Source organism: Coregonus clupeaformis, unplaced genomic scaffold (genome assembly GCF_020615455.1).
Source record: "Coregonus clupeaformis isolate EN_2021a unplaced genomic scaffold, ASM2061545v1 scaf1823, whole genome shotgun sequence".
Classification (NCBI taxonomy): domain Eukaryota; kingdom Metazoa; phylum Chordata; class Actinopteri; order Salmoniformes; family Salmonidae; genus Coregonus; species Coregonus clupeaformis.
Genome location: NW_025535277.1, coordinates 57,345 through 83,772, shown reverse-complemented (window position 1 = coordinate 83,772; position 26,428 = coordinate 57,345). Strand labels below are relative to the sequence as shown.

General features: G+C 44.0%; 2 protein-coding genes and 2 long non-coding RNA genes across 5 annotated transcripts; all 4 read right to left on the bottom strand.

Moving 5' to 3' along the window:
- Positions 1-3,732: 3,732 nt before the first annotated feature.
- On the bottom strand, positions 3,733-8,879 carry LOC121562356 (NACHT, LRR and PYD domains-containing protein 1 homolog). The gene is made up of 8 exons (XM_045218820.1): positions 8,707-8,879; positions 8,360-8,574; positions 7,913-8,172; positions 7,628-7,753; positions 7,325-7,457; positions 7,210-7,239; positions 4,749-5,031; positions 3,733-4,090 (listed from the first exon to the last, which is right to left on the bottom strand). Exons 1-8 carry the CDS (start codon positions 8,787-8,789, stop codon positions 4,084-4,086), a joined length of 1,137 nt encoding a protein of 378 aa, XP_045074755.1. The 5' UTR covers positions 8,790-8,879; the 3' UTR covers positions 3,733-4,083.
- A 1,887-nt stretch (positions 8,880-10,766) lies between these two features.
- On the bottom strand, positions 10,767-12,323 carry LOC123481269 (stonustoxin subunit beta-like). Its single transcript, XM_045218819.1, has 3 exons — positions 12,274-12,323; positions 11,588-11,634; positions 10,767-11,451 (listed from the first exon to the last, which is right to left on the bottom strand). Exons 1-3 carry the CDS (start codon positions 12,282-12,284, stop codon positions 10,874-10,876), a joined length of 636 nt encoding a protein of 211 aa, XP_045074754.1. The 5' UTR covers positions 12,285-12,323; the 3' UTR covers positions 10,767-10,873.
- Positions 12,324-12,410: 87 nt separating this feature from the next.
- LOC123487735 lies at positions 12,411-14,997 on the bottom strand. The gene is made up of 3 exons (XR_006659869.1): positions 14,954-14,997; positions 12,805-12,978; positions 12,411-12,448 (listed from the first exon to the last, which is right to left on the bottom strand). It is a non-coding gene; the product is annotated as an uncharacterized LOC123487735 (long non-coding RNA).
- Positions 14,998-17,724: 2,727 nt separating this feature from the next.
- On the bottom strand, positions 17,725-25,573 carry LOC123487736. 2 transcript variants are annotated; one of them, XR_006659872.1, is made up of 3 exons: positions 25,534-25,573; positions 21,553-21,612; positions 17,725-17,757 (listed from the first exon to the last, which is right to left on the bottom strand). It is a non-coding gene; the product is annotated as an uncharacterized LOC123487736 (long non-coding RNA). The 2 variants fall into 2 exon arrangements; XR_006659873.1 differs by lacking the exon at positions 25,534-25,573 and adding an exon at positions 23,478-23,541.
- Positions 25,574-26,428: the final 855 nt, after the last annotated feature.

Here is a 26,428-nt window from a genome sequence, read left to right as displayed (position 1 = left end):
GATGTTTTGCAGTGCTACCAGGAGGGGGCAGTGTGACACAACAACCAGGTTTGGCAGAAGGACTCCAGACCAGTGGTTCCCAACCTGTGGTCCTTGGGGGGTGGTGCAGGTGGTCCTCAATTACTTTTAGATTGTAGTATTTTATTATTCAAAAATAATAACAGTTGGGAGTATTAATGGTATTATAAGCAATTTTACATTCCTTTTCACAATGCAACAATAATATTAATAATAGACCTTTACAGGCTTTGTTACATTCACATCTATTGATAGAATTTGACCAGCAATATATTTGATGTGGGGAAAAAAATCAGCGACTCCGTGAATGGTGGTCCTCAAGAGCTTTGGACGGTGATTTGATGGTCTCCAGAATGGGAAAGTTTGGGAACCGCTGAGCTAGACAGTCACATCTGTGTGGTAACATGATAGGATGGAAAACCAATGATATACAATGATTCTGCAAACCCAAAACAGACTGATTATAATGTATAGTATATGACGTTACATTGAACTAATCACAGTAATCAGAGACCAACTCACACACACAGATAGACACACACACACAGTATATACAAAGACAAACACACACAAAATACATTCCTTTTAATTGACATGCACAACATGTATTTGACAGGGATACTGCACATCAATCAACATTTCTGTAAATGTGCCAGATTTAGCTCGGCTAGCTAGTTTAACTGTAGTCCCTGGGCAGGTAGATACACATAGAAAAATACAACGTTATAAAACATTTAGTAAAACATTGTGTATAGATGGGGGCTGATTGGTCCTTCAGCCACTCTCAAGTCATTGGTAAAGGGGAGAGAGGTTGAACAGCTCCTTATATGTCCTTTAGCCACTCTCAAGTCATTGGTAAAGGGGTGAGAGGTTGAACAGCTCCTTATATGTCCTTCAGCCTCTCAAGTCATTGGTAAAGGGGTGAGAGGTTGAACAGCTCCTTATATGTCCTTCAGCCACTCTCAAGTCATTGGTAAAGGGGTGAGAGGTTGAGCAGCTCCTTATGTCTGTCAATGGTCAATGTGCTCTCACTGAGAAAACTGCTGATAGACTGAGGTGGTTGTGTTGATATCCAGCCCCTCTCATTAACCTCTATCAGGCCAACACTGTACAATATATTCATAAAATACATTTCTGTGGTTTTAAGTTGAATGCCAAATTCTCAGAGCCATTTTCCCGGACACATTCACAGTGAGTATGCAAATACAGTAAGTAAATTCCAATAACATCACAATACATGTTTACATGCGTATAATCTGTTTAATTACCCCATATGAAATTTAAAATCTAAAGTTTAAAATACACAGACATCAGGTAGGTAGGTGTGTTGGTGTGAGAGAGAGACAGAGTTGTATCAACATGTTCTGCTAGATAGGGGTCCATACCTAGGTACCTAGTGGAGGACTAACTGACCCTCCTGCTAGATAGGGGTCCAGCTAGGTACCTAGTGGAGGACTAACTGACCCTCCTGCTAGATAGGGGTCCAGCTAGGTACCTAGTGTAGGACTAACTGACCCTCCTGCTAGATAGGGGGTCCAGCTAGGTACCTAGTGTAGGACTAACTGACCCTCCTGCTAGATAGGGGTCCAGCTAGGTACCTAGTGTAGGACTAACTGACCCTCCTGCTAGATAGGGGTCCAGCTAGGTACCTAGTGTAGGACTAACTGACCCTCCTGCTAGATAGGGGTCCAGCTAGGTACCTAGTGTAGGACTAACTGACCCTCCTGCTAGATAGGGGTCCAGCTAGGTACCTAGTGTAGGACTAACTGATCCTCCTGCTAGATAGGGGTCCAGCTAGGTACCTAGTGTAGGACTAACTGACCCTCCTGCTAGATAGGGGTCCAGCTAGGTACCTAGTGTAGGACTAACTGACCCTCCTGCTAGATAGGGGTCCATACCTAGGTACCTAGTGGAGGACTAACTGATCCTCCTGCTAGATAGGGGTCCATACCTAGGTACCTAGTGTAGGACTAACTGACCCTCCTGCTAGATAGGGGTCCAGACCTAGGTACCTAGTGGAGGACTAACTGACCCTCCTGCTAGATAGGGGTCCATCCTAGGTACCTAGTGGAGGACTAACTGACCCTCCTGCTAGATAGGGGTCCAGCCTAGGTACCTAGTGGAGGACTAACTGACCCTCCTGCTAGATAGGGGTCCATACCTAGGTACATAGTGGAGGACTAACTGACCCTCCTGCTAGATAGGGGTCCACCTAGGTACCTAGTGGAGGACTAACTGACCCTCCTGCTAGATAGGGGTCCAGCTAGGTACCTAGTGGAGGACTAACTGACCCTCCTGCTAGATAGGGGTCCATGACCTAGGTACCTAGTGGAGGACTAACTGACCCTCCTGCTAGATAGGGGTCCAGCTAGGTACCTAGTGGAGGACTAACTGACCCTCCTGCTAGATAGGGGTCCATACCTAGGGTACCTAGTGGAGGACTAACTGACCCTCCTGCTAGATAGGGGTCCATACCTAGGTACCTAGTGGAGGACTAACTGACCCTCCTGCTAGATAGGGGTCCAGCTAGGTACCTAGTGGAGGACTAACTGACCCTCCTGCTAGATAGGGGTCCAGCTAGGTACCTAGTGGAGGACTAACTGACCCTCCTGCTAGATAGGGGTTCCAGCTAGGTACCTAGTGGAGGACTAACTGACCCTCCTGCTAGATAGGGGTCCAGCTAGGTACCTAGTGGAGGACTAACTGACCCTCCTGCTAGATAGGGGTCCAGCTAGGTACCTAGTGGAGGACTAACTGACCCTCCTGCTAGATAGGGGTCCAGCTAGGTACCTAGTGGAGGACTAACTGATCCTCCTGCTAGAAGATCCACACCTCCAGGAGGCTGCAGAAGGAGAGAGGCTGTGTGGCTGGACCTTTGGTTAGTTTATTGCTATTATAGTGGTCATGTTTGATGGACATTTTCTGTACATTTTTAGGAGCCTGAATTAAAGCAACAGACACCAAGACCATGTTGAACCACCCTGCCTGTCTATTCTGCCTGGTCTCCCCACACCCAGGGTTTGGCTACAACTGTAGATCTGAAGCTGTGTACAAAGACAGAGTCCAGCTTCCCAAGAAGGTTGATCATCCTGGAACATGACTCAGTTCCTTTTCTCAACACCATGTCGATGATGTCACGTGCCTTCTCTGCCCTCTCAGGCATCCCCTTTAGTGAGGCCATTTCCTCCCTTCCTTCCTTCAGACAGAGTGAGTTGCAATCCCATAAAGGATCTAAGGAAGGTCAAGATGTCAACGTGGTGGTGTGTCTTTGTCTAGCCAGCTTCATGCTGTAGCACTGGCTTGACGAGGTGAAGAAGTGTCTTTGTCTAGCCAGCTTCATGCTGTAGCACTGGCTTCACGAGGTGAAGAAGTGTCTTTGTCTAGCCAGCTTCATGCTGTAGCACTGGCTTGACGAGGTGAAGAAGTGTCTTTGACTAGCCAGCTTCATGCTGTAGCACTGGCTTGACGAGGTGAAGAAGTGTCTTTGTCTAGCCAGCTTCATGCTGTAGCACTGGCTTGACGAGGTGAAGAAGTGTCTTTGACTAGCCAGCTTCATGCTGTAGCACTGGCTTGACGAGGTGAAGAAGTGTCTTTGACTAGCCAGCTTCATGCTGTAGCACTGGCTTGACGAGGTGAAGAAGTGTCTTTGACTAGCCAGCTTCATGCTGTAGCACTGGCTTGACGAGGTGAAGAAGTGTCTTTGTCTAGCCAGCTTCATGCTGTAGCACTGGCTTGACGAGGTGAAGAAGTGTCTTTGTCTAGCCAGCTTTATGCTGTAGCACTGGCTTGACGAGGTGAAGAAGTGTCTTTGTCTAGCCAGCTTCATGCTGTAGCACTGGCTTGACGAGGTGAAGAAGTGTCTTTGACTAGCCAGCTTCATGCTGTAGCACTGGCTTGACGAGGTGAAGAAGTGTCTTTGTCTAGCCAGCTTCATGCTGTAGCATATTCAGATCAGGTGAAGAAGTGTCTTAGTCCACAGACTAGGAGACAGGCCTCAGCGGCTTCAGATTAGGTGAAGAAGTGTCTTAGTCCACAGACTAGGAGACAGGCCTCAGCATCTTCAGATCAGGTTCTATAAGAAAGAGGATGGAGGAGAAGGGAAGAGAGAGATCAGAAAGTATGGAGGAGAAGGGAAGAGAGAGATCAGAAAGTATGGAGGAGAAGGTAAGAGAGAGATCAGAAAGTATGGAGGAGAAGGGAAGAGAGATCAGAAAGTATGGAGGGAGAAGGGAGAGAGAGATCAGAAAGTATGGAGGAGAAGGGAAGAGAGAGATCAGAAAGTATGGAGGAGAAGGAAGAGAGAGATCAGAAAGTATGGAGGAGAAGGGGAGAGAGAGATCAGAAAGTAGGGAGGAGAAGGGAAGAGAGAGATCAGAAAGTATGGAAGAGAAGGGAAGAGAGAGATCAGAAAGTATGGAGGAGAAGGGAAGAGAGATCAGAAAGTATGGAGGAGAAGGGAAGAGAGAGATCAGAAAGTATGGAGGAGAAGGGAAGAGAGAGATCAGAAAGTATGGAGGAGAAGGAGGAGTTCCACCTGAGATAATGATGTGATGATGGTCCTATGATGTAACTACAATAAGATAACAGTCATTTATTACAGACAGAAACACTAAAACATGCTTCCATTCTGGAAAAACAGTTCCTCTTTGATCTGGGTAGCTGTGTTTTTATTGGACCTATATTTAATCATTACACATATTCAAGGGAGGGAGCAATGAAAACTGTCTTACCTAGATTCACTCAAGTCCTTAACAAGATGGTTTTCATGTTCAACGAGAGCTTTGAGACAAGCTCCCGTCACTTCTGGTCCTTTGGGGATGACTGCTTTCAGTAGTTTTCTCATTCGGTCCTGTTCAGTTGTTTCAGCTGTTATTCTGGAGTGCTCTTCTTCACCAATCATGTTCTTTGACCACAGATCATCTGCTATTGGCATTGAGTTTTTGGTTCGCTGAATTAGTTTAGCCCAGTGTTTCTTCAGAAACTCCTCAGCAGGAATGTCAGGGACTGTTAATGCTGAAGGGGGGGGGTCAATTAAATTAATATGGCTTTAGGGTTAACAGCAGCTGTTTCTACATCTTCCAGTCTCACCAGTTATCATTCCTCTGATAGTCATTTATTGTATAGAGCCGACTCCAGGGTTGTGGTCAATTCCAATTAAAGTCAGTCAATTTAAAATAAAAAATTGAAATAATAATGTTTCCTGTTAGGTTTATTGAGAAGTCATTGAAAATAGATTATTAATGTTTTATCAACAATCTACTCAGAATCCTCTAATGTCAAAGTGGGCCTGTCCCCCATACATTCAACATCTGTAAGGTCCCTCAGTCAAGTGTTGCATTTCAAGCACAGATTCAACTACAAAGACCAGGGATCTTTTTTGAAAGCCTCATAAAGAAGGACAGTGATTGGTAGATGGGTAACAATAACAAATCAGACATTGAATATCTCTTTAAGCATGGTCAAGTTAATAATTATCCTGTGGGTGATGTATTAAATCACCCAGACACATCAAAGATGCAGTCGTCCTTCTGAACTGAGCTGCAGGACAGGAAGGAAACTGTTAGTGATGTCACCATGAGGCCATTGGTGATTTTAAAACAGCTACAGAGTCAATGGCTGTGACGGGAGAAAACTGAGGATGGATCAACAACATTGTAGTGACTCCACAATAATGACTTAAATGACAGAGTGAACGGAAGAATACAAAATAGACAGAATAAATATATTCCAAAACAGAAATACCTTATCGAAATAAGTATTCAGACCCTTTGCTATGAGACTTGAAATTGAGCTCAGGTGCATCCTGTTTCCATTGATCATCCTTGAGATGTTTGAACAACTTGATTGGAGTCCACCTGTGGTAAATTTAATTGATTGGACATGTTTGGGAAGGAACACACCTGTCTATATAAGGTCCCACAGTTGACAGTGCATGTCAGAGCAAAAACCAAGCCATGAGGTCGAAGGAATTGTCCGTAGAGCTCCGAGACAGGATTGTGTCGAGGCCCAGATCTGGGGAAGATTACCGAAACAGTTCTGCAGCATTGAAGGTATCCAAGAACACAGTGGCCTCTATCATTCTTAAATGGAAGAAGTTTAGAACCACCGAAACTCTTCCTAGAGCTGGCCGCCCGGCCAAACTGAGCAATCGGGGGAGAAGGCCTTGGTCAGGGAGGTGACCAAGAACCTGATGGTCACTCTGAAAGAGCTCCAGAGTTCCTCTGTGGAGATGGGAGAACCTTCCAGAAGGACAACCATCTCTGCAGCACTCCACCAATCAGGCCTTTATGGTAGAGTGGCCAGACGGAAGCCACTCCTTAGTAAAAGGCACATGACAGCCCGCTTTGAATTTGCCAAAAGGCACTAAAAGACTCTCAGACCATGAGAAACAAGATTCTCTGGTCTGATGAAACCAAGATTGAACTCTTTGGCCTGAATGCCAAGCGTCACATCTGGAAGAACCCTGGCACCATCCCTACGGTGAAGCATGGTGGTGGCAGCATCATGCTGTGGGGATGTTTTTCAGCGGCAGGGACTGGGAGACTAGTCAGGATCGAGGGAAAGATGAATGGAGCAAAGTACAGAGAGATCCTTAATGAAATCCTGCTCCAGAGCGCTCAGGACCTCAGACTGGGGCGAAGGTTCACCTTCCAACAGGACAACGACCCTAAGCACACAGCCAAGACAACGCAGGAGTGGCTTCGGGACAAGTCTCTGAATGTCCTTGAGTGGCCCAGCCAGAGCCTGGACTTGAACCTGATCGAACATATCTGGAGAGACCTGAAAATAGCTGTGCAGCGACGCTCCCCATCCAACCTGACAGAGCTTGAGAGGATCTGCAGAGAAGAATGGGAGAAACTCCCCAAATACAGGTGTGCCAAGCTTGTAGCATCATGCCCAAGAAGAATTGATGCTTTAATCGCTGCCAAAGGTGCTTCAACAAAGTTCTGAGTAAAGGGTCTGAATACTTATGTAAATGTGATGTTTCAGGTTTTTTTTATATATATATACATTTGCAACAATGTCTAAAAACCTGTTTTTGCTTTGTCATTATGGGGTATTTTGTGTAGATTGATGAGGGGGAAAAAACGATTTTATCAATTTTATAATAAGGCTGTAACGTAACAAAATGTGGAACAATTCAAGGGGTCTGAATACTTTCTGAATGCACTGTAACTCATGTTTACTTACTTGTTGAATGGGTGGCAGTGATGTATTCATCTGAAAGATAAACAAAATGAGGTTATATCACTCTAAATAGCATCTGTTACAAAAGTACAAAGTTATGATTGACATATGCTCCTACTTTGTGATACCACTTCTTTCCATGCAATCCTCTCATCATCACCGAATAACTCCATCTCAATGTCAACCCCTGTCATTTTCACAACCGCCTTGAAAAAGCTTGGTGTGGAGTCTCTATGTATGAGATGAATCTTCTGGAGAGAGATGGAGAGAGCGAGAGAGAGATTGCTTGCAATGTAAACATATGTTTCCCATGCCAATAAAGCCATTTGAATTGAGAGCCATCGAGCGAGCAAGAGAGAGCAATGCATAGAAATGTGACTTAAAATGTCAGATTCATGTTCTTAGTCTACTAAAACTGTACCTGTGGATTGATGTAGGTAGAACAGGGAATGTTCAGTCTGAAGAAACTATTCAGTTTGAAGGCCTGCTCTGGTCTTGTGATGAGAACCCTTGAAGACCCTTGAGACTTTTCCTGTTGTTCCACAGCCTGCGAAACGAGGCATGAAATACACAGCCAGTCAATGTATAGTCTTATTAAAACATTATTCAGAAAACTAGCAACAAACTATTATCTTCATGTTATGAGTGTCAACATAAACCGTACCACTGCTTAGTTAAGGTCACCTCTAAAAGAATGGTACCTCACCTGTATTTGGCTGGGGTTACTGGGGAACAGGTATAGGCGTGGAATTAGTATTTCCTTTTTCACTGTCAGATAGAGCATCAGCTCACAGTGGACATCTATGTTCCACGAAAAGATATAGCTCAGTATAACAGAGATAGCTGAGAACTTGGGATGGAGAATCTTAGCATGGAATCTGGTGACCTCATGCACTTCCTCAAAAGACACTCCATGTTCCTCTACATGAAAAATCTTCATCTCATTCCTCAGGGAATGGTTGGTCCCTGAACAACACAATAAAAAGGAGACAGAAAGACAAATATTGTATTATTCAAACAACTAAAACACAAAGAATATGCGGTACCAGATCACAGTAAACTCAAACTCCCAGAATATTCATTCATTCATTCAGGAAGTGAAACTCAGTTACATGAAAATGTCTTTCTGAATACTATGTGAATATGCTTTTACCTAAACAGACAAAGTGTGGCAGATGAACTTCCTCCAGTTCACCTAACTCCATAGTGATGTCCAGCAATGGACCACCTTGTCCGTACTGCATGTCTTTCAGAAGGTGACTGTAGGGTTCCCAGTTCCTGAAGTGATACTTCAGAATGACATCTCTGTCACACACCCAGCGGAGCCCAGACACTGTGCACTCATAACGCCCTTTGGGTGTCCTGTGCCTGAGGGCAACAACAAGATATGGTAGAGAGGGTCAATCGTCAAATGGAGAGGTTGGATTAGAAGCCTATTCCCAAAGGTAATGGGGAAATACACTAGCAAGTGGAATTAAATGTTAAAAGTAGTTATTTTACCTGAACATTTTCACTCCCTGGACAGTGGAAGTCAAGGGTTCAATCTGAAGCCACTGTGTGGAGTCCTGAACAAGGACAAGCATGTCAGTTATACATATGGGGCCAGTTTCCTGGACACAGATTGAGTCTAGTGCTGGACTTAAAGCATGATCAATGGAAGTTTCAATAGAAAGTTATTTAAGGTCCAGGACTAGGCTTAATCTTTGTCCGGGAAATCTGGCTCATTAAATGAACAAAGTAATTTATCTAATGTATTTATTCAATGTTACATGGAATGCTGGGTGATTGATCCAATTAAACTGTCTAATGACAAAATATGACAGCAGTTAAAATCCTGCATTCCTACAAGCAGAACACAGGACTGTCTATATCCCAGTATGAATGGTTGGTCAGTACACACCTGGCTTTCAGACTGTGACAAAAAAACTTGGTCCTGCTTTCGACTTGCCTGACTCCTGAAGGTATGTAAAAGTGAGAATTGACATTATGACTTACCTCAACATGTTCACAAGTCTTACAGCTCTGAGGAATCCCTGAAGTCAAAAGTAGTTGTTATTTAAAACGGACAATCTCATGTAATAATGAATGAATAAATATTAAACAGACTTGTAATAAAAATGAATGTAAGTGAGCAACAGTCTCAGAATGTACACTCATTATCATACCATAATCTGACATTAGTGTTATATTAATGAATGTTTGTGGAAGCAGGAAACAACATTGTTCTGGTCCATGTTTTGTAGATGTTGGGGGCCTGATTTCTGGTAGATCCCAGGATGAGAGCTTAAAGGTAGAGTCAGCTAAATGATGTTGTACGAGCAGCACCGCAGATATTGTGATGAGCAAGATGCCTGACTTCTCTCTCACACAGTATCTGCCCATGTGCACGGGTTCTCTTCACTCTCTTACAGCGTGGTAGCCACGGGACCAAAACAGAGAAGTTTAGCATCGCGCTCCAACACTCTTAGTTGTTGTAGAAGTTTACCCACTATGATGTTTACTTTGTGCATCTACGTCATATTGCTGACTCCACCTTTAAGTTTGTTTTGACCAAATAGATCATGATTGTGTTCCTTGCCTGGGACTCAAGAACGCTTTAATCGTATTTTGATTTTAAAACAATTATCAGTTAACACTCACATATCTGGTCTCTGGTGTTCTCAGGTCCAGGCTTGATACAACACTCTCCACCATGGTCTCTGGTGTTGGGAAAGCAGATGGATAGACTGTGATTAAACTAAATACAACTTATAAAGGCTTTATATAGCATACATATAGTCTTCATAAGCAATACAAAGGGTGTATAAAGGGTGACAGAACAGCTCTCTATGTAGGGTGCATTTCCAAATGTGACAAAACACTATGTCAACTTCCATGAAGTCAATACTGATGGTGACATTACAGGTGACATTTGCTTATCTTGATGAAAGCCCCTAGAGACGTGAAGTCACCAGGTATCATTTTAACAGGTTCTGATGCCCTCTTGTGGTTAGAGTGAAACTGACACTACAGTGAGACATAGGAGAGGAAACATCTGTACATCCAACAGAACACATTAAAAACACACCACTACTACTAATCTAACTGTCTGTAGGTCCAACAGAACACATTAAAACACACCACCACCACTAATCTAACTGTCTGTAGGTCCAACAGAACACATTAAAACACACCACTACTACTAATCTAACTGTCTGTAGGTCCAACAGAACACATTAAAACACACCACCACCACTACTAATCTAACTGTCTGTAGGTCCAACAGAACACATTAAAACACACCACCACTACTAATCTAACTGTCTGTAGGTCCAACAGAACACATTAAAACACACCACCACTACTAATCTAACTGTCTGTAGGTCCAACAGAACACATTAAAAACACACCACCACCACTAATCTAACTGTCTGTAGGTCCAACAGAACACATTAAAACACACCACTACTACTAATCTAACTGTCTGTAGGTCCAACAGAACACATTAAAACACACCACTACTACTAATCTAACTTTCTGTAGGTCCAACAGAACACATTAAAACACACCACTACTACTAATCTAACTGTCTGTAGGTCCAACAGAACACATTAAAACACACCACTACTACTAATCTAATTGTAGGAATGATTCCAGAGGAAAACACATGATGAAACATTGCTATGACTCACCTTTGAATGTGTTGGTCATCTATCTGACACAGGGTCACTGAGGAGGAGTCGTAGGAACAAACCCCAAACCCAAACACAAACCCAAACCCTGGATAGAGGGGTTCAGTGAATGTGGTGTGTTCTGTGTAAAGGTGTGTCAGTGTACCAGAGGAGGACACGCTATAGAAGGACGAAGTACCAGCTGGCCAGTCCAGATACACTCCAACTCTGTTAGAAAAAGGACCAGGGGTGGATCTGATGACGTCAGCATGGTGAAAGTTATATCCACCGTCAGAGCAGAATAAACACCAGGACTTGCTATTGTATCCAATCCTACTGTCATTCTCCTCTCCCTTCCTCTTCATTCCTTTGTACACCACACCAATGAGAGCCTCGTCACTATCCTTCTCCACCTCCCAGTAATAACGAGATCCAGATAAGACTTCTCTGCAGAGAACTTGGGGATGACCGTCAAATCTGTCTGGATGGTCTTCATAATGATGCTTCTCCACCACCCATGTCACCTTCCTGTTCCCCTCAGACAGTATCAGGTCTGGGTTTGCTGTATTTGGGTCCAGGGTGAGATGACAGGCATCTGTAGACAAAAGGAGAGTTTAATCAAACCACATCTTCATATAAAATGTCGTTTTGTAGGTAGAGAACAAGTATTGATTAGTTACTATATCACTATGGTTCTGAATATGTAGTTGATTAGGATTGAAGAGACTTACATTTCCTCAGCCCTGGGTTCAGCCTGAACTCTCCACCATGATCCACACTGTAGGAGAAACAGGTTATTGACTGACAAAGACCTAATAAAGCAGTCAACATTTAAACCATATTGTTGTGTTCTGGTGCACTATCCAAGTTCATTACTAGAGAAATACAGGTATTCTACCCTACCTACTGCATACAGAACAGAGTACAATTCATTACTAGAGACATACAGGTATTCTATCCTACCTAATGCATACAGAACAGAGTACAATTCATTACTAGAGACATACAGGTATTCTACCCTACCTACTGCATACAGAACAGAGTACAATTCATTACTAGAGACATACAGGTATTCTATCCTACCTACTGCATACAGAACAGAGTACAATTCATTACTAGAGACATACAGGTATTCTATCCTACCTACTGCATACAGAACAGAGTACAATTCATTACTAGAGACATACAGGTATTCTATCCTACCTACTGCATACAGAACAGAGTACAATTCCAACAGGATATCAGAGATGCAGAAGAAGAGTATTCATGTGGTGATGATGTATGCTGTGTTGGAGTGCTAAGCCTGCTGGGTAAACGTCCCCTTAATTCTACCATCATGTCCTCATGTTACTGAACCTACTACACTACATAGGACACAACCACTGCTCACACTATTAGGACATCTATTCTGACTTACTTCAGCTTCATCAGTTTATCTGTGGGATCCACCAGAGCAGCTGAAAGCAGTCCCCCCTGCAGAGTCTCCTGGGTGATTGTAGCTCAGGTCCAGCTCTTTCAGGTGGGAGGGGTTTGACCTCAGAGCTGAAGACAGAGCAGCACAGCCCTCCTCTGTGACCAGACAGCCAGACAGCCTACAGAGAGACACAACAGCTGTCTAGGTTGGTGGACTGGTGTCAATCATCTTGTAGGACACCCATAATTTTGTCCATGACACAAACATTGTCATGAAACATTAGATTTTCAGAGTATTTGTTTTACTAAGCTCAGTACCGACCTGACTGAAACAGCTGTACATACCCCAGTGTGTGTAGTTTACAGTCTGGATCCTCCAGTCCTGCAGAGGGCAGTGTAACTCAGCTCAGTACCGACCTGACTGAAACAGCTGTACATACCCCAGTGTGTGTAGTTTACAGTCTGGATCCTCCAGTCCAGCAGAGGGCAGTGTAACTCAGCTCAGTACCGACCTGACTGAAACAGCTGTACATACCCCAGTGTGTGTAGTTTACAGTCTGGATCCTCCAGTCCAGCAGACAGCAGTGTAACTCCTGAGTCCTGCAGGTCATTGTCTCTCAGCTCCAGTTGTTTCAGTTGTGAGTTGGGTGAACTCAGGACTGAGGCCAGATCTGAACAGCAACCCTCTGTCAGACCACACTGACCTAGACTAGAGGACAGAAGAGCACATGATTAACAAATGTCTGAAACATCCACATAATAACTTATACTGAAGATATTTAACTCACACTAGTGTCTGTATGTTGCAGAGTGGACTGGTTAGTCCAACACAGAGCAGCTCCACTCCTCTGTCTCCCAGGTCATTGTAGCTGAGGTCCAGTTCTCTCAGGGGGGAGTTTGGTGTCTGCAGAGCTGAAGCCAGAGTCTCACAGGATTCATATGTGAGTTTACAGCCAGCCAGTCTGGAGAGAGGAGATATGTTGATACACTGTTAAATATGCAAAGCTTTAAGAATAATGAGATGCATTAAGACAATAACAGAAGGACACATGATTAACCAATGTTAAAAACATACTAACTCACTCAAGATATTTACCTTAGTTTTATATATGTTATGTATGTTTCTGGATATGTCCCAAAAATGTTAAAATAATGTTAAAAACATACACATACTAACTATACTGAACAGAAATATAAACCCAACATGTAAAGTGTTGGTCCCACGTTTCATGAGCTGAAATAAAAGATCCCAGATATGTTCCATACGCACAAAAGCTTCTTTCTCTCAAATGTTGTGCATAAATTTGTTTAGATCCCTGTTAGTGAGCATTTCTCCTTTGCTAAAATAATCCATCCACCTGACAGGTGTGGTATATCAAGAAGCTGATTAAACAGCATGATCATTACACAGGTGCACCTTGTGCTGGGGACAATAAAAGGCCACTCTGAAATGTGCAGTTTTGTCACACAACACAATGCCACAGATGTGTCAAGTTTTGAGGGAGTGTGCAATTGGCATGATGACTGCAGGAATGTCCACCAGAGCTGTTGCTATATAATTTTATGTTAATTTCTCTACCATAAACCGCCTCCAACATCATTTTAGAGAATTTGGCAGTACATCCAACCGGCCTCGCAACCACAGACCATGTGTAAACATGCCAGCCCAGGACCTCCACATCCGGCTTCTTCACCTGCAGGATGGTCTGAGACAAGCCACCAGGACAGCTGATTTAACTGTGGGTTTTCACAACCGAAAAATTTCTGCACAAATAGTCAGAAACCTTCTCAGGGAAGCTCATCTGCGTGCTCGTCATCCTCACCAGGGTCTTGACCTGACTGCAGTTCGGCGTCGTAACCGACTTCAGTGGGCAAATGCTCACCTTCGATGGCCACTGGCACGCTGGAGACATGTGCTCTTCACGGATGAATCCCAGTTTCAACTGTACCGGGAAGATGGCAGAAAGCGTGTATGGCGTCGTGATGGCATTGTGTGGGCGAGCGGTTTGCTGAGGTCAACGTTGTGAACAGAGTGCCCCATGGTGGCGGTGGGGTTATGGTATGGGCAGGCATAAGCTACGGACAATGAACACGATCACATTTTATCGATGGGAATTTGAATGCACAGAGATACCAAATTGTTTCATGTTACGTTTATATTCTTGTTCAGTATACAGTACATACATAATATATAAACACTCACAGTGGATACTGAAGATATTTAACTCACACTAGTGTCTGTATGTTGCAGAGTGGACTGGTTAGTCCAACACAGAGCAGCTCCACTCCTCTGTCTCCCAGGTCATTGCAGCTTTTGAGGTCCAGTTCTCTCAGGGGGGAGTTTGGTGTCTGCAGAGATGAAGCCAGAGTCTCACAGGATTTATATGTGAGTTCACAGCCAGACAGTCTGGAGAGAGGAGATATGTTGATACACTGTTAAATATGCAAAGCTTTAAGAATAATGAGATGCATTAAGACAATAACAGAAGGACACATGATTAACCAATGTCAAAAAAATACTAACTCACTCAAGACATTTAACCTTAGTTTGATATATTTATCACATTTTATGTATGTTTCTGCATATTTACCAAGACGTTCAAATAATGTTAAAAACATACACATACTAACTACATACATAATATATAAACACTCACAGTGGATACTGAAGATAGTTAACTCACACTAGTGTCTGTATGTTGCAGAGTGGACTGGTTAGTCCAACACAGAGCAGCTTCACTCCTCTGTCTCCCAGGTCATTGTAGCTGAGGTCCAGTTCTCTCAGGGGGGAGTTTGGTGTCTGCAGAGCTGAAGCCAGAGTCTCACAGGATGTATATGCGAGGTCACAGCGATCCAGTCTGGAGAGAGGAGATCATCTGTTAGATATACAAATCCTTCAGAATAATGATACTGTATACATCAACTCAATAACAGAACTTACAGTGCTCTCTTGCAGGTTTTCACTACCGGCAGCAACCTCTGATAACCTTTCTCTGATGTGGTGTATGTCTTCAGGTCAAACTCCTCCAGCACCTCCTCTGACATCAGTAACAGGTAGGCCAGGGCTGAACATTGGTCAGGTTTTAGTATTGTTTCTGAAAGAGTTCCTGATCGCAGGGAGGTTTGCATTTCTTCAACTAGAGAGTTGGCACCAAGTTCATTCAGACAGTGGAACAAGTTGATGATCCTTTGTGGTGAGGATTCCCTTTCGATCTTGTCTGAAAGGTACCTGACTGTTCTCTCAACTGTTTCCTCATTGCTCTGTGTTGTACTTCCTGTCTGTGTCAGAAGGCCTCGTAACAGATTCTGATTGGACTCCAGTGAGAGGCCCAGAAGGAAGCGGAGGAACAGGTCCAGGTGTCCATTCTCACTCTTCAAGGCCTGGTCCACTGCTCTCCTGTTTAAGTCATACAACGGGTCTGACTCCATGTCTCTGTACTGTCGTATGCTGAAATGGTATACAGAGGAATCACCATCATAACCACTAGTGACTGCTTTGGGGGAAAAAACATTTTCCTTCTTGTCCAGACATGATTCTAAAGCATGCACTGCTGCTAGAAACTCCTGAATGCTCAGATGCACAAAGCTGTAGACCTTGTCTTGGTACAGCCCAGATTCTTCTTTAAAGATCTCTGTACACAATGCTGAGTACTCTGATGCCTCTGTGACATCAAGGCCACACTCTCTCAGGTCCTCCTCATAGAAGATCAGGTTGCCCTTCTGCAGCTGTTGGAAAGCCAGCTTTGCCAGTTTCAGGATCATCTCTTTGTCTGACTGAGACAGTTCCTTTGGGTTTGTCTCTGTGGCTTTGTTGTACTTCCTGTTCTTCACAATGATTTGGATGAGCGTGAAGTGTGAGTACATCTGGGTCAGAGTTTTGGGGACTTCATCCTTCTCTGCCTCTTTCAGCATCATCTCAAGGACAGTGGCTGATATCCAACAGAAGACTGGCATGTGGCACATGATGTGGAGGCTCCTTGATGTCTTCATGTGTTTGATGATTTCATTGGCCAGATTCTGATCTGTGATTTTCTTCCTGAAGTACTCCTCCTTCTGTGGATCATTGAACCCTCGTACCTCTGTCACCTGGTCAACACACTCAGGTGGGATCTGATTGGCTGCTGCAGGCCGTGAGGTTATCCAGAGGAGAGCAGAGGGAAGCAGATTCCCCTTGATGAGGTTTGTCAGCAGCACGTCCACTGAGGTTGGCTTCGTGACATCACAGCACCTCTCATTGTTTTTGAAGTCTAGAGGAAGTCGACACTCATCCAGACCATCAAAAATGAAAACAGTTTTGGTTTCACCATCTTCAATGCTGTCAATCTCTTTCAGCTCTGAGAAGTAGTGGGAAAGAAGTAGCATCAGACTGTATTGGTCCTTTTTCAGGTTCAGATCACGGAAAGGAAGAGGAAACATGAAATGAACGTCCTGATTTGCTTTTCCCTCTGCCCAGTCAAGGATGACCTTCTGCACAGAGACTGTTTTTCCAATGCCAGCGATTCCTTTTGTCAGCACAGTTCTGATAGGTTTGTCTTGTCCAGGTAAAGGCTTGAAGATGTCGTTGCATTTGATTGGTGTCTCTTGTGTGGTTTGTTTCTTGGATGCCATCTCTATCTGTCTCACCTCATGTTCATTATTGACCCCTCCACTTCCACCCTCTGTGATGTAGAGCTCTGTGTAGACGTCCTTTAACAGACTTTGGTTTCCAATTCCTTCAGATATGTGTTGATACTTGTGTTTCAGTTTAGCCTTAATGTCTTGTTGGACTTTCAGAAGAGTTTGACCTGTAGGAAAACAATGAGAGTTGGGACTCATAAGTTTGTGTGTGTGTGTGTGTGTGTGTGTGTGTGTGTGTGTGTGTGTGTGTGTGTGTGTGTGTGTGTGTGTTTTAGAGGGGCCTTTGTCCCGTTCTTTGTAATATTGTATGAAACACAGTCTTACTTCTTCTGTCCAGAAGGTTGTGTGTGATCTTTAATGCATCCTCACTGTCCAAACTCTCCACTTCCTTATTGTCATCTGGTAATGGTTCCTGGCTGAAAGCAGGTGGCTGATCACTCTGCATTGATAGCAGGCTGGGGGCAGGTGACTCTGCTCTGGGCTTCTGGACACTGAACAAAACAGGGAGGCAGATCACCTCATCAATATCTCATCAGTACCTCATCTACATCATTTCAACAACTGTATAGCTGAACTCATAGAAGTCCTGATGTTTCTTTATAAAGCTACAGTCTGCAATTGGTAAATCGATTAGGGGACTTTTAAATTAATGATGTAGAACTACATTTGATGTAATTTGGGAAAACGTTTCCCTTTAGTTTTATATCTTCAAGAGAACTGTATATTTTACATGTAATCTCTTACCTCTTAGAACTGGTCATTTTAGAGGCAGTGGTCCCCTCCTCTCTCTCCCCAGAGAGACTCATTTTAGAGGCAGTGGTCCCCTCCTCTCTCTCCCCAGAGAGACTCATTTTAGATGTAAGTCACAAGTCTGTGGTCAAAGTTCAAACAGAGATTTCATATTGCATTTAAACATGCACAGTCCAATATGTTATTAATTTGATTTGATTTGACTTGGATCCCCATTAGCTGACACCATGACAACAGCTAGTCTACCTCGGGTAAACACGTTCAATATGTAGCTAGATGTAGAAGGATAATGTTAACTAGCTAACCTTGCCCATGAATGGAAGTTAGGCTAGTGAACCAGCATTTTAGCCAGGGAGCCTCAACAACAAAAAATAAAAGTGTGTACTGTATGACAGAGTGATAGACCGTGTACTGTATGAAAGAGTGATAGACCGTGTACTGTATGACAGAGTGATAGACTGTCACGATCGTCTACCAAAGATGAGGACCAAGGCGCAGCGTTGCAGGCAAACATACTCTTTAATTCGAGACCCGATCAAAACAACAAACGATGCGTGACAGTTCACGGTCGAACATAAACAGACTTGAAACAAGATCCCACAAACTCTGTGGGGAAACAGGCTGCTAAAGTATGGTTCTCAATCAGAGACAACAAGCAACAGCTGAATCACGTTGCCTCTGATTGAGAACCACACTGGCCAACATTGAACAACAATACTAGAATGTAACACAAATGAAAACTCACACCCTGGCTCAACATACTAGAGTCCCCAGAGCCAGGGCGTGACAGTACCCCCCCCTAAAGGCGCGGACTCCGACCGCGCCAACCAAATACCACAGGGGAGGGACCGGGTGGGCACTCCGCCTAGGCGGCGGATCCGGCTCCGGGCCTGATCCCGCTCCCTCTCCAACCCCCAAAGTATCCCTGGTCCGGTCTGGCCCCGCTGGCCGGAGCTGGACTGCACACTGGTGGAGCGGGTTGCTCTAGCTCCGGCGTGAAGCATCTGACCGGTGCCGGACCAGGCACCGGTGGAACAGGCACGGGACGTGCCGGACTGACGACGCACACCACTGGCTTGGTGTGGGGAACAGGCACGGGACATGCCGGACTGACGACGCACACCACTGGCTTGGTGTGGGGAACAGGCACGGACCGTGCCGGACTGACGACGCACACCACTGGCTTGGTGTGGGGAACAGGCACGGGCCGTGCCGGGCAGACGACGCACACCACTGGCTTGGTGTGCGGAGCAGGAGCGGGCCGCGCCGGGCTGACGAAACGCACCACTGACTTGGTGCGGGGAGCAGGAGCGGGCCGGACCGGGCTGACGAAGCGCACCACTGACTTGGTGCGGGGAGCAGGAATGGGCTGAATCCGGCTGATGACTCGCACCCTTGGCTTGGTGCGAGTAGCAGGAATGGGCTGAATCCGGCTGACGACTCGCACCCTTGACTTGGTGTGGAGAGCAGGCACGGGCCGGACAGGGCTGACGACGCACACCACTGGCTTGGTGCGGGGAGCTTGGATGGGCCGGACTGTACTGGGGACACACACCACTGGCCCTACACCGGGATCTGGAACGGGCCGGACCGGACTGGCAACACACGCCAGTACCTCTCGCCGTGCCTCTACTTCCTCCATCCCCTCTTCGACCAGTGGCCCCCGTAACCCGACGGCCTCCTCCGGCAACCCACTGGACCGCTCTATCGCGGCCTCCTGCTGGTCCGACGTCGTGAGCCACCCCTAAAAAAATTCTGGGGTTCTCTCCTCTTCGTGGACCAGGCCTCCATCGTTCTCGCCAGACTATCACCCCACTGCTCCAAAGTCCAACCTCTCTCCTCTTCTCTTGGCTTGGCCCAGTCGAGACTCCTACTCAACTGCTCCCAAGTCCATCCTCTCTCTTCTTCATGCTGCTTGATCTGGTTAAGGTGGGTTTTTCTGTCACGATCGTCTTGGAAAGGAGTAGACCAAAGCGCAGCGTGTTGCACGAACATGATGCTTTATTTAATTAAAGCGAAACACGAAACAACAAAACAAATAACGATTCGTGAAGTCCACAGTGACAAAGACTGTAAAGGAACAAAAACCCACAACACTAAGGTGAACACTGACAGTTTAAATATGGCTCCCAATCAGAGATAACGAGCCGACAGCTGACACTCGTTACCACTGATTGGGAGTCACACGACCAAACAAGGAAACACAACCAAATACAACACAACCAATACCAAACACAACCAAATGAACACACCCTGGCTCAAAATACACAGTCCCGGAGCCAGAGCGTGACATAGACCGTGTACTGTATGACAGAGTGATAGACCGTGTACTGTATGACAGAGTGATAGACCGTGTACTGTATGACAGACTGATAGACCATTTTGTCAACATGAAAGAGAGGAGGATGTCATTGGCGTTTCTCTACAAGTAGGGTGAGTCAACATGTTTTATACTTGCACAAACACATAAATCAGGACCATGAACCATTCTTTGCAACTTGCTGTAACTCTCTGTGGTTCTAAATCAATAGTTGTTTAGCGGTCCGAAAATGTCGGAAACATTAACTTGCTTGACCATGATGTAGGTCATGTAACTGTCTGTTACATAGAATATGCTTTGTGGACATAACCGGACTTAACCGGACAGTGATTTTACGCACGCACCTCTACTGGTGTGACCTCATAATAGGCGTGGATGCAATTTGGACACCCAAGCTTTAGGCTTCTGTAGGACTGAACCTGCCGAGTTGATGTATGAGCTTCGGAATGTTTTAATTATAGGCTGTGCCCGGGCTTTTCTCCGTTTATTTTACAAGTTGTATCATGTTAAATATCAGCCACTATCGAGAGCCACTGTCAGTAAAACCCACATACATTTATAACTGTCACTTTAGTGTTCGTTTTCTTCCATTTGTAGCTTACATTTAGCATCATTCCATTCTGTTTCCCTTTCTTTCCTCTGTCACGTCAGTTGTTCCTGAGGGTCGTTAGCATTAGGCTAACGTTGTGCTAGAATTTAGGACATGTAGCCTGTTTGAATCATTATGGAACTCAGACCACACGTAGCAGGTTAAACCTGTAGCCTGGTTCACGGTTCACGACGACTGAACCGGTTTCATACAGTTCCATGATTAGTGAGAATTAGGGTAAATGTATAGGACCCCCCTATTCAACCCCTATTGTACACTTTTTTTCCATCTTCCAATATTTCTGAATAGAATCTATGAGCAGTGCGTAGGAAAGGCGTAATTTCATAAGTTGGAATAGTGCCCTTAGTGAATACACCCATGCACTGCTTGACTTCACATGAGGTGCCAACAGTTTATCTCGTCCGTTGCACCCGGGCTTGTATTCAGGTGTGCCGACGACAATGCGGAACATTACGCAACAGTGCGCTGGCCAAGTTATATGAAGCGTACAGCACTGAGCAAAACGGATCACATTCTTTCTGATCGGTGTCACCAGAAAGCATTTTCAACTTGAACTTTGATTTCTCCCAACATTTAAATAGTTTCTATGTCTATTGTTGCGCGTCATTTTTACTTGACTGACTTGACGAAACAGACTATTTTCTTTAGTGACAGCTTTACATAATTCCGATGCACGTCTTCTAACGCAGTTTCGACATGTGGATAATAATCACGATAATGTGCTGTCAGTCGCCTTTACCAATAATACCCTACCTCATAGCCCTGTAGCCTATCACATCACATCACATTGGATCATATTGATTAGGCTAAGCAATATGAATCAACACCAATGTACAGTAAAATTATCATTCTTGAAAGTTGAAATCAGTATTGTATTAACTTTACATTTCTGCAGACGTCTTACCCCTAAATCATCTGTCACTCTATGATAGCCTAACTTCTCCAGAACACTTTTCCACATTAAATTGTAAAAGAAAGCTACAAACCTCCGATGTTTTTGTCTTCTACCTGTAAGGTCCATTTCTTCCTCTACTTCCTGATACTACCTATGTTGGGACATGAGGTGGAGGGAGGGGAGAGGTAGAGGGAGGGAGGGAGGGAGAGAAGGAGGGGTGGAGAGAGGGAGGAGAGGTGGAGATTGAGCATAATGCAATATCAAACGTAGTGCACTATATAGGGAAAAGGGTGTCATTTGAGAGTACGTACTCTATACACTGTGTAGTAACATAGGACCTTAGAGCTTATTGACATAGGATCTGTCTCTCTCTCTCTAACACACACACACACACACACACACACACACACACACACACACACACACACACACACACACACACACACACACACACACACACACCTTAACAGAGGTGACTACACTGCATTTACAACTTGCGGTAACTCTCTGTGGTTCTAAATCAATAGTTGTTTAGTGATCGGAAACATTAACTGTCTTGACCATGATGTAGGTCATGTAACTGTCTGTTACATAGAATATGCTTTGTGGACTTAACCGGACAGAAGTTTCTCTCTGGTTTTGTGATAAAAACAAAGGTGTGGTTGAATTTATTCTCCCACTGTGTCTTCTTATTGTCTCGACCTTTAGGCCTAAAGCCTATATCAGGGTCACAAGGCATATGAATTAACAGGTTATGGAGCAAAACAAATATTACAACACATAGATTGTATTGTATTTTTCTGTCTTCCCCAGTGATTTTACGCACGCACCTCTACTGGTGTGACCTCATAATAGGCGTGGATGCAATTTGGACACCCAAGCTTTAGGCAGGATTGAACCTGCCGAGTTGATGTATGAGCTTCGGAATGTTTTAATTATAGGCTGTGCCCGGGCTTTTCTCCGTTTATTTTACAAGTTGTATCATGTTAAATATCAGCCACTATCGAGAGCCACCGTCAGTAAAACCCACATACATTTATAACTGTCACTTTAGTGTTCGTTTTCTTCAATTTGTAGCTTCCATTTAGCATCATTCCATTCTGTTTCCCTTTCTTTCCTCTGTCACGTCAGTTGTTCCTGAGGGTCGTTAGCATTAGGCTAACGTTGTGCTAGAATTTAGGACATGTAGCCTGTTTGAATCATTATGGAACTCAGACCACACGTAGCAGGTTAAACATGTAGCCTGGTTCACGGTTCACGACGACTGAACCGGTTTCATACAGTTCCATGATTAGTGAGAATTAGGGTAAATGTATAGGACCCCCCTATTCAACCCCTATTGTACACTTTTTTTCCGTCTTCCAATATTTCTGAATAGAAACTATGAGCAGTGCGTAGGAAAGGCGTAATTTCATAATTTGGAATAGTGCCCTTAGTGAATACACCCATGCACTGCTTGACTTCACATGAGGTGCCAACAGTTTATCTCGTCCGTTGCACCCGGCTTGTTTCAGTACGCAACAGTCGCTGGCCATATAGCGCACGACCATTTTATCGGTGCGCGAAAGCATTTTCAACATGAACTTTGATTTATCCCAACATTTAAATAGTTTCTATGTCTATTGTTGCACGTCATTTTTACTTGACTGACTTGACGAAACAGACTATTTTCTTTAGTGACAGCTTTACATAATTCCGATGCACGTCTTTCTAACGCAGTTTCGACATGTGGATAATAATCACGATAATGTGATGTCAATCGCCTTAACCATTAATACCCTACCTCATAGCCCTGTAGCCTATAACATCACATCACATTGGATCATATTGATTAGGCTAAGCAATATGAATCAACACCAATGTACAGTAAAATGATCATTCTTGAAAGTTGAAATCAGTATTGTATTAACTTTACATTTCTGTAGATGTCTTACCCCTAAATCATCTGTCTCTCTATGATAGCCTAACTTCTCCAGAACACTTTTCTACATTAAATTGTAAAAGAAAGCTACAGACCTCAGATGTTTTTGTCTTCTACCTGTAAGGTCCATTCCATTTCTTCCTCTACTTCCTGATACTACCTATGTTGGGACATGAGGTGGAGGGAGGGGAGAGGTAGAGGGAGGGAGGGAGGAGAGAGGGAGAGGTGGGGGGAGAGAGGGAGAGGTGGAGTGGAGGGAGGGAGGGAGGGAGGGAGGGGGGGTGGAGGGAGGGAGGAGAGGTGGAGATTGAGCATAATGCAATATCAAAAGTAGTGCACTATATAGGGAAAAGGGTGTCATTTGAGAGTACGTACTCTATACACTGTGTAGTAACATAGGACCTTAGAGCTTATTGACATAGGATCTGTCTCTCTCTCTAACACACACACACACACACACACACACACACACACACACACACACACACACACACACACACACACACAAGACACACACACACACACACACACACTTAACAGAGGTGACACCTGCATTTACAACTTGCGGTAACTCTCTGTGGTTCTAAATCAATAGTTGTTTAGTGATCGGAAACATTAACTTGCTTGACCATGATGTAGGTCATGTAACTGTCTGTTACATAGAATATGCATTGTGGACTTAACCGGACAGAAGTTGCTCTCTGGTTTTGTGATAAAAACAAAGGTGTGGTTGAATTTATTCTCCCACTGTGTCTTCTTATTGTCTCGACCTTTAGGCCTAAAGCCTATATCAGGGTCACAAGGCATATGAATTAACAGGTTATAGAGCAAAACAAATATTACAACACATAGATTGTATTGTATTTTTCTGTCTTCCCCAGTGATTTTACGCACGCACCTCTACTGGTGTGACCTCATAATAGGCGTGGATGCAATTTGGACACCCAAGCTTTAGGCTTCTGTAGGACTGAACCTGCCGAGTTGATGTATGAGCTTCGGAATGTTTTAATTATAGGCTATGCCCAGGCTTTTCTCCGTTTATTTTACAAGTTGTATCATGTTAAATATCAGCCACTATCGAGAGCCACCGTCAGTAAAACCCACATACATTTATAACTGTCACTTTAGTGTTCGTTTTCTTCAATTTGTAGCTTACATTTTGCATCATTCCATTCTGTTTCCCTTTCTTTCCTCTGTCACGTCAGTTGTTCCTGAGGGTCGTTAGCATTAGGCTAACGTTGTGCAAGAATTTAGGACATGTAGCCTGTTTGAATCATTATGGAACTCAGACCACACGTAGCAGGTTAAACCTGTAGCCTGGTTCACGGTTCACGACGACTGAACCGGTTTCATACAGTTCCATGATTAGTGAGAATTAGGGTAAATGTATAGGACCCCCCTATTCAACCCCTATTGTACACTTTTTTTCCATCTTCCAATATTTCTGAATAGAAACTATGAGCAGTGCGTAGGAAAAGGCGTCATTTCATAAGTTGGAATAGTGCCCTTAGTGAATACACCCATGCACTGCTTGACTTCACATGAGGTGCCAACAGTTTATCTCGTCCGTTGCACCCGGGCTTGTATTCAGGTGTGCCGACAACGATGCGGAACATTACGCAACAGTGCGCTGGCCAAGTTATATGAAGCGTACAGCACTGAGCAAAACGGATCACAGCCTTTCTGATCGGTGTCACCAGAAAGCATTTTCAACTTGAACTTTGATTTATCCCAACATTTAAATAGTTTCTATGTCTATTGTTGCGCGTCATTTTTACTTGACTGACTTGTCGAAACAGACTATTTTCTTTAGTGACAGCTTTACATAATTCCGATGCACGTCTTCTAACGCAGTTTCGACATGTGGATAATAATCACGATAATGTGATGTCAATCGCCTTTACCATTAATACCCTACCTCATAGCCCTGTAGCCTATCACATCACATCACATTGGATCATATTGATTAGGCTAAGCAATATGAATCAACACCAATGTACAGTAAAATTAGCATTCTTGAAAGTTGAAATCAGTATTGTATTAACTTTACAATTCTGCAGATGTCTTACCCCTAAATCATCTGTCTCTCTATGATAGCCTAACTTCTCCAGAACACTTTTCTACATTAAATTGTAAAAGAAAGCTACAAACCTCAGATGTTTTTGTCTTCTACCTGTAAAGTCCATTTCTTCCTCTACTTCCTGATACGCCTCGCCTTAAGAGGTGACGTCACTACATTTACAACACCTCACCTTAACAGAGGTGACTATAATAATAATAATAATAATAATAATAAGCCATTTAGCAGACGCTTTTATCCAAAGCGACTTACAGTCATGCGTGCATACATTTTTTCGAACATTACCACTGTCTTAGTCTGAACCTTTATGCAGTCTCTGGGGCATTGGAAGCAATGTGGCCGGTGCCAGAGATTCTGAGTTTTGGTCAAAGTAAAGTCACAATACATAAAATACCAACAATGGTTGCTACGACAATCCCGTGTTTAGTGTTCTGTCTCCGGGTCGCGGCAGGCTACGACAGAGCCTGGATTTCTGGTTGTCATATTGCTCAGGCACTTTATTCGTTGTGTACGTGTTTTGCGAGCAAGCTATTGAAACACAACATGTAGAACAAACGAAATATTAAACATTTCCCATTTCCTCAGTCATTATTCATTGGATATCTCCTCTGTACTGTTACTGCAATGCTGTCCACTAGATGGCGATAACGGGGTTCACGCCACTGACATTCACAGTGTTAACGCACAGTGGTAACACTGACACTATACCACCCTGGACATATCTTTACTCTATTCTACTGTTAAAATGAACCATACTGTCTGACAACACATTGCAAATGTATGATTCCGTTCACAGTATCTATTTTTGGGGAAAGTGCAAAAACATCCCTTTTTGAAAAAACGCAACTTAACCAAGGCCTAACTTCTGATTGACAATAGAACAGAATAGAGGGGGAAAACAAAGCAGCAAAAACAATGAAAAAGTAACGTCTGTCTTTCACCTTAAAGCCTTGTGACGTAACACTG